At 43.3% G+C, this 8,061-nt stretch overlaps 1 protein-coding gene across 2 annotated transcripts in view; it reads right to left on the bottom strand.

Moving 5' to 3' along the window:
- Gyf (GIGYF family protein Gyf) overlaps positions 1–7,557 on the bottom strand; it is a 262,645-nt gene extending 255,088 nt beyond the window's left edge. For both annotated transcript variants that reach the window (XM_017621818.1, XM_017621825.1), the window contains exon 1: positions 7,032–7,557. In XM_017621818.1, coding sequence (XP_017477307.1) covers positions 7,032–7,460 — 429 coding nt within the window. In that variant the 5' untranslated portion in view covers positions 7,461–7,557. The remainder of the gene's footprint in view (positions 1–7,031) is intronic.
- Between the last annotated feature and the right edge of the window lie 504 nt (positions 7,558–8,061).

Here is an 8,061-nt window from a genome sequence, read left to right on the forward strand (position 1 = left end):
GTGCCTGAGCGGTTCAGTTCTGCGGCTCTTATTATCTTCTTCAACATCAGATTAAAGAAATCACATGGAGGGGAGTCCCCTTGTCTGAAACCTCGTTTGGTATCAAACGGCTCGGAGAGGTCCTTCCCTATTCTGACGGAGCTGGTGGTATTGCTCAACGTCATTTTACACAGCCGTATTAGTTTCGCGGGGATACCAAATTCAGACATCGCGGCATAAAGGCAACTTCTCTTCGTGCTGTCGAAAGCGGCTTTCAAATCGAAAAATAGATGGTGTGTATCCTTTTCCAAAGACCCGCGAGAAAACCTAGCCCATCAGCCTAAACAAATACAACCTGGAAACGCTACCTAATGACTGCCAGAGCGGGGAGATAAAGATTACGATTACTAAACGATTAGGATTGCAGTAATCCCAACAAGATAAAAAAACAAGATTACGATTACAGTAATCCTTCATCGAACGAACTTAGATTACGATTACAGTAATCGTTATTTTAAAAAAGTTAAAATTACGATTACTGTAATCGTAATCCAAGTTCGTTCGAGGAACGATTACTTTAATTGAAATCCTGTACTTTCTGTTATAAGGATTTAGATAAATACATATTATCCTTATGCGCGCATTTATATTTCAAAAATTTATAGAATTACTTCGTTTAACATTGCCTAAAAAATTCTAATTAGAAAAATTCAGCATCATTGCGAGAGTCGTGCCGAATGCAAGTCGTTTTTCGAGAGTCGAATCGTATCGAAAATTTAGCGTCATTGCCTAAAATTTCCACTCGACTAGTGTGTTAAAACGGAAGAACTTGGCAGCACTGCATGATTTTCGACAATTTTCGTCGTTTACTTATTTCAGCACGACAGTAGACAATGCTAATGTTGTCGAGTCGTACAATTCAGCCTAATTTACGACTTACGCAATGAGGCTGATTATAAATTTAAAGTTATTGTAATCATTCATCGAACGAACTTAGATTACGATTACAGTAATTGTAATTTTAAAAAAGTCTAAGGCTGCGTTTCTCCAAACTCATTTAAGCGGAAATTAATTTTATTCTCATTTAAATTATTTTAAGTTTCAATAAGCTCTTTATTTAAGTGAGTAAAAAGTGGTTGTAAAACCGACTTTGCCAGCGAAAGCTTTCATTTGTACTGAGAGATTTTGAAAGCTTTGGTAAGCTGTGTTGTAAAAGCAGGGCTGGTATACAAGTAAGTAGCAGATACACAAAATTGTGGTGTGTATATATTGATCAGCTGATTAAACGTGTAACATCTGTGAGTGTGGTTATTCTGATTTAGTTTTTATTTAAGTGAAGAGCAAAGGTCACTTAAATCAAAATTAAAAACAAATTAGAACTGATTGATGAAACCAAAAATTCGAAAATTAAAGTAATTTTCACTTAAATGAGTCTGGTGAAACGCAGCCTAAATTACGATTACTGCAATCGTAATCTAAGATGCCTTCGATGAACGATTACCAAAATCCTTATTTAATAATTTTGAGATTGCGATTAAAATAATCGTACTCCTAGATGCAATCGATTACCCATGTAATCCTTATCGCCCAGCTCTGATGGCTGCCTAAACACGAAATACTAACTTCGTACACACCTCTAGACAGTTTTGCTGTCATTTCGGACACACCAACACTCATCATACTAGCAGAAAAACTGCGAACAGTCAAGCACCAATAACAAATGCACTTACATATACGAAACTTGCACGGATGCGCCTTCGTTTAAAAACTTTGAAAGGAAAATACAAACCCAGGACAGCAAGGCAAACTTAAGAAGCAGTGAAAAATACGTCATTCCCACGACAGCCGGTTCTACGTACCGGAATGACTCAGGTTTTACCCGACCAAGGGTTGTTGTTTCGTCGATCTAACCCCGTTTAGGTCGGCGAAGTATCTCAGAAGTTGCTCGTCCATAGGGCTACATTCGCTACGTATTCTTCTACTCAGGGCTCGCATGGAGTCAAACCCAGCAATCTACACCTGCTGTGTATGCCAGAGACGAATACACCACAATTCCACCTCAGTCAAGTGTAATGCCTGCGAGGGGTGGAGACACCTTAGAGTCTGCTCAGGACTACGGACACATCGGCAGTGGACCACGTCGTACGTGGCCCCCTCAAAGGTGCGCACCACGATCTTTGGCACTCAAGCCTGTCAGACGATCGTAGGGGTACAGACTTGGCTGAGCAGATAGACGATANTGTCAAACGATCGTAGGGGAACAGACTTGGCTGAGCAGATAGACGATTCGACATTCTGCACAATGAACGACGACGCACCCACCAGGATTATGGGTAACTGCAGCAGCTCGCCAGACATCACCATAGTCAGCGCTGGTCTGATAAACAGCATAACATGGCGACCTATGCTGACTTTAGCATCAGACCATCTACCCATAGTCATCTCGATAGATAAACCAACCGACTTTGCCTCCGCTAAACACCGGACCTATATTAACTTCTCTAAAGCTGATTGGAAAGGTTACGCGGAGTTTGCTGAAAACGCCTTAACTGCGCTTCCCACACCAACCGACGTCCATCTCGGTGAACGTAAGTTCCGCAGGGCTGTCACTGCGCTGCAGCAGCTCGCTTCATACCGGCAGGATGTATAACGGACCCACGTCCAAACTTCCCTGCCGAAGCGGCTGTTCTAGCCGATGAGCGTGATGGCCTTCGTCAGGCCGATCCCGGAGATCCCCGCTTCAGAGATCTCAACGCGGAGATTCGGCAACTAAACGTACATAAGCGGAAGAAGTGGGAAGAGCATCTGAAGACCTGTAACTTCACCTCTGGTGTGAGTAAGCTTTGGTCAACCGTGAGGTCACTCTCCAACCCGACGAAGCACGACGACAGAGTCGAAATTTCTTCCGGGGACCATGCCTCGTCGGACCCAGAGCGATGCGCGAGCTACTTTAGCCGGCAGTTCATACTGCATCCTCCGGTGGACAAAGCCAAGCGTCGAGTGACCAGAAGGCTGCACAAACTGCCAACAACCTGTGCCCCCCTTACTTTCACTTGCGGTAAAGTTCAGGTGGCCATCGGGAAGGCGAAAGCCTTCAAAGCCGTGGGTCCCGACGGAATATGCATGCTGATGCTGAAAAATTTGGGTCCTGCGGGGGTAGCGTACCTAACGGAGGTCCCATCTGGAAGGTGGGGAGAGTGGTCCCACTGCTCAAACCGGGGAAACCTGCCAACATAGGATATTCTTATCGCCGATAACACTCCTTTCCCCGGTAGCGAAGACACTCGAGGCCCTGCTGCTCCCGTATTTCACAAACCACTTGACCCCAACGAAGCATCAGCATGGTTTCCGTACAGTGCACAGTACAACAACAGCACTTAACGCCATAAACACTCATATAACTCGTGGCCTTAACCGAAACCGTCCCTGTGAGAGAACGATTCTAGTTGTGTTGGACTTGTCGAAGGCGTTTGACACCGTCTGCCATTCCACGCTACTAGAAGATATAGGCTTCCTCTCTCCCACAGAGGCTCAAACGGTGGTCGGCAATTATCTGAATGGTCGACACTCGTCGGTAATGTTTAGAGACAAATCGAGTAAACCTAGAAAAATAAAACAGGGCGTTCCACAGGGTGGTGTCCTTTCCCCGCTACTGTTTAACTTTTACATTTCAAAGCTCCCTCAACCACCAGAGGGAGTCTCGATTGTCTCTTATGCCGACGATTGCTCGATCATGGCGACTGGGAATGGAATTGATGACCTGTGTTCGAAAGTAAACGGGTATCTCTCCGAACTTTCTCGCTTCTTCACTGCAAAGTGTCTAGCCCTCTCCCCTACGAAATCCTCCGCGACCATGTTCACAACCTGGACGAAGGAGGTCAGGCTACCGCTAGGAATTCACGGCGATGATGCACCAATTCCGACGGTGAATAATCCTAAAATACTCGGAGTAACATTCGACAGCCTGCTCTCCTTCTCTGCAGACGCAACCGCTATTGTCAATAAAGTACAGAGCCGCAACAAGGTCCTCAAGTCGCTAGCCGGCAGTACTTGGGGCAAAGACAAAGAAACCTTGCTGACAACATACAAGGCAATAGGCCGGCCGGTTTTAAACTACGCAGCACCAGTGTGGTCGCCGGGGACTAGTAGGACGCAGTAGACGAAGTTACAGACTGTACGGAACACCGCACTCAGGATAGCGACAGGATGCCTCCTGATGTCACCCGAACATCACCCCCACAACGAGGCACAAATACTCCCCATAAAGGAGCCCAACATAATGCTCTGCAAGCAGTTCCTGATCGGGAGCCACAGAAGTGGCCACCCAAACAGACAGCTGCTTGCAGAGGAGTCCTCGCCTAGGCACGTCAGGAGGCATCTATATGAACCGACGGACGAAGTCGAGAGGTTCATCAAGCAACCTCTGGACCCGTCAGCTTACCGACTGGCCCTCAACGGCATTCACAGGGAGTCAGTCTCGAGTTGTGTACTCTAGACCTGTGAATGCCGTTCTAGGCATACCACCACCGGACATAGACGAGACGGAGCTTCATCTGCCTCGGGAGACACGAACGACAATAGCCCAACTCCGCTCTGGCTACTGCAGCAGGTTAAACTCCTACCTGAGTAGATTGAATGAGGATGTGCTAAATGAGTGTCCGGCATGCGGAGAGACCCCACATGACTCGAAACATCGCTTCGCATGCCCGGAAAACCCGACAACCCTAACGGCTTTGTCCTTGTGGGCCGCACGCTTCCTAGGGCTGCCGTTAGTGGAACTTGACGACAACGACTGAGATATCAACCGCTACAACAACAACAACAACGTTCCGCAATCTAGAGGAATAACCTGGCTTATGTAGCGCTCCGCTTTGCCGACACAACCCAAAACCCCCAAAAAAAAAGAAAATAGAAGCAATGTGCGGGCAACTCAGTGTGCTTTTGTAGATTTTTATGTAGATTGTTGGTGCATACCGATTATATTATGGGCCAAAAACGGACTGATAGCCAATTTAGCAGCACATTTACACGACTGAAGACCTGATCTAAATCAATCAATAATCCGATTTTTGGTTCCATTTGAAAATGAAATAAAGCAAATAAATAAAATAAATAATAAAAAAATTATTTAAAAGTGAAATAAATTAAAATAATATTTAAAAGTGAAATAAAGCAAATTTTGCGCTATTGCCGTTCGTGTTATTAATGGACGGGGGTCCGAAATACATCCAGGTGGAATGAAGCGGGCTGCAGCAGCAGTGACAACCCTGCGAAACTTACTCTCACCTACGTGAACATCAGTTGGTCTGATGGTAGAATCAGCAAAGGTTGCCACGTTATGCTGTTTATCAGACCCCCTGTTTATCAGCTGCCCATAATACTGGTGGGTTCGTCACCATTCATTTGACAGGCTTGGATGCCAAAGAGTGTTAAATTGCTGTGCAGCTTCGTCTCTTGGACCGCTGCTATTAATACTTCATGCCGTTGTGTCTGTGGTGTGGTCTATTGTTGTATTGTGGTGCGGAGTGGCCGCGTTTGTGCGGAGTTGCTCAGGCGGACTCTGGTGTGCCGGAGAGGCAGCTCGGTTTCACCAGCATAGGGCCATGTACGACGCGGTTTATTGGCTATGAGTGCTGAGACCTGGCCAAGTGTTTGGCTCGATGGCAGCCCAGAGCAGAAGAGTGCGGAGTAGATATGGACGAACAATGTTTGAGAAATTTCGCCAAAGAGGGTTAGATGGCCGAAACAGCAACCATTGATCGGGTAAAACCCGGATCATTTCGGTACGTAAAGCCGGCTGTCTCGTCTACGACGCTTTCATCGCTGTCGAAATCACCTTCTTTCTGGTTATAGGTACTTTCGTCATCAGAGGGCACCGCTTCTATAAATTTTGTTATATCTTCGAATGACGTCGACGATATTTCGAAAAATTTTTGATAGATTGCTATGGCTAAGAAATTTATAAATAATTATTTTAATATTCCAACTCATTCATAGGCAAATGCACTTGAAACAACTTTACAAAACTAAAACGCAAAAATTCAAAACTTAAGAAACGCTATAATGAATATTTCACTGTACTGCACAAGTCCGCTTTTACCTTGAGTCACTGCGCTGGCTTACTCGCGAGTGCAGTGCAGCGAGACGCGGGGGTCCTGATCGCGGCGCGACCGGGCGCGGCGCGATGTGGGAAGCCAGCAAATGTGCACCCGCCAGGTTATGGACTCGCAAAATTAAAACTTACCTAAGTACATATATTTATTTTCCAATATCCAATAAATCCGGAAATATTAAATAATTATTTATTTCATTTTATTAGTAATAATTTGTATCAATTTAAATCATATTCAATAATTCAAATATTTTTCACTTTTGCCGCAATTTAATTCAGTATCGACAACTGGTGAGAGCCTGTACACACACACATATTTCACGTTAACAGAATCGAACAAAAAACCTTATTCAGAATGGAACAAAAAATATTAATTAGAATTTCAACAACAGTTTACATATAAATCAACATTGAATATTGAACAGGTATGTATTTTTGATTCAAGAGGGTGTCCAAGGCGAATTTAATAATGAATTACAACAAACACATCATTTGGACGTAATGTTCTCTACGTCAAAAAATTCAGATTCGCCGGTAACACCGCCTTATTAATTCGCCTTGAGAGTGTCATTTCAGAATATGGCTTTATTACTCATTTGCACAAATTTGAATAAACAAAATGAAATTAAGACCATATGGCGTTATTGCGTATGGTGTTATTGCACCCCACCGAATTTTCTGACCACTTTCATCGAAGTTTCGATATCAACTTGTTTTTGTTACAAAGTTATATGTACAGTCGAAGCGGCGAGTACATTTTTGAAAAGAACGAACACCGCCTACTAAGATAAAATTTTAGTAGTGTTCAAATATTCAAAAATGTTACGGATATCGCAGTTTTATCAAAGTCCGCCTTAAGGCGGACTTATGCATTAGAGGGTTATGCATTCAGGGTTAGGGAGTATCTTTAGGGATACAAATAACTTAACGAAGTACTTACTGTTGGAGCCGGTGGTACTTGGGACAGCAATTCCTCGTCTGTGCTTGGCGTGAGAGCGAGTGGCAATTGAACTTTCTCGACGAAAATTTTTTTAAACGTTGGTAATATTTCAGGCATGTTATAGTTTTTGTCGAACAACGAAAGCATTTCTTCACGACCGTAACGGAATTCTGGAAAGTTATTTCGAGGTGCCAAAGCATACGAAAATTGGGTTATCGCCGACGTCGACACATTTGATGATATTCCAAATGAATGTTGACCACCACCATTTCCACCGTTATTTGAAGCAGATGAGGCACCCACAATGCTTCCACTGTTGGATAATGACGTGCCGCCTCCAGAGTTACCACCACCACTGGATAACAAACTAGTGTTATCCGTCGACAGGTTACGCAGCCATTCTGGGCCAAACTTCATTGAATCTGTCATTTTTCGCAAAAGTTTAAGATTTATATACGTAAATAAGGTTTGTTTGCAAGAGCAGGTATTTTGATAAAGCTGCAAGTCAAAATCGGCACGCAATTTGAGCTGTAATAAAGGAAAAATACATTAGTACGGAAAGTATTGTATGAAATAACACTAGTTTCATCAAAAGTAGTTCATAGCGCTTAAGAATAAGTCAATGTATAAAGTAGAGTTCACCATTGCATACACGATTACATAGCTAAATGTAACTATGGGGATTCGCAAGTTTTAACGTTTTTTTAGTTGCATATACTACAATTTTCTGTTACGTTACGTATGCACCGTATTTACTTAAGGCCCCTATTGCGAGTGTCGACTGGCAGTAGAATAGAAATTTGTCGATCGAGTCGATCATCTTTTATTTTGCTATTGTATAACTTGATCGATAAAAATTTGTACTATTGTGAATGGTTGACAGAATTGTAAACAGCTGTTTGTTTGTTTGTTTACATTTGTTTCTTGAGTGTTTTATTTACATCATTTTTAAAATAATTGCTTTTATTATAAAATTTAAAAAATGGACACAGTTGAAATATGGTTTAGTGATGAGGAAGATGATGCGGAA

The sequence above is a fragment of the Rhagoletis zephyria genome, unplaced genomic scaffold (genome assembly GCF_001687245.7).
Source record: "Rhagoletis zephyria isolate East Lansing unplaced genomic scaffold, Rhagoletis_zephyria_1.1 Rzeph_scaffold_00042, whole genome shotgun sequence".
Taxonomy (NCBI): Eukaryota; Metazoa; Arthropoda; class Insecta; order Diptera; family Tephritidae; genus Rhagoletis; species Rhagoletis zephyria.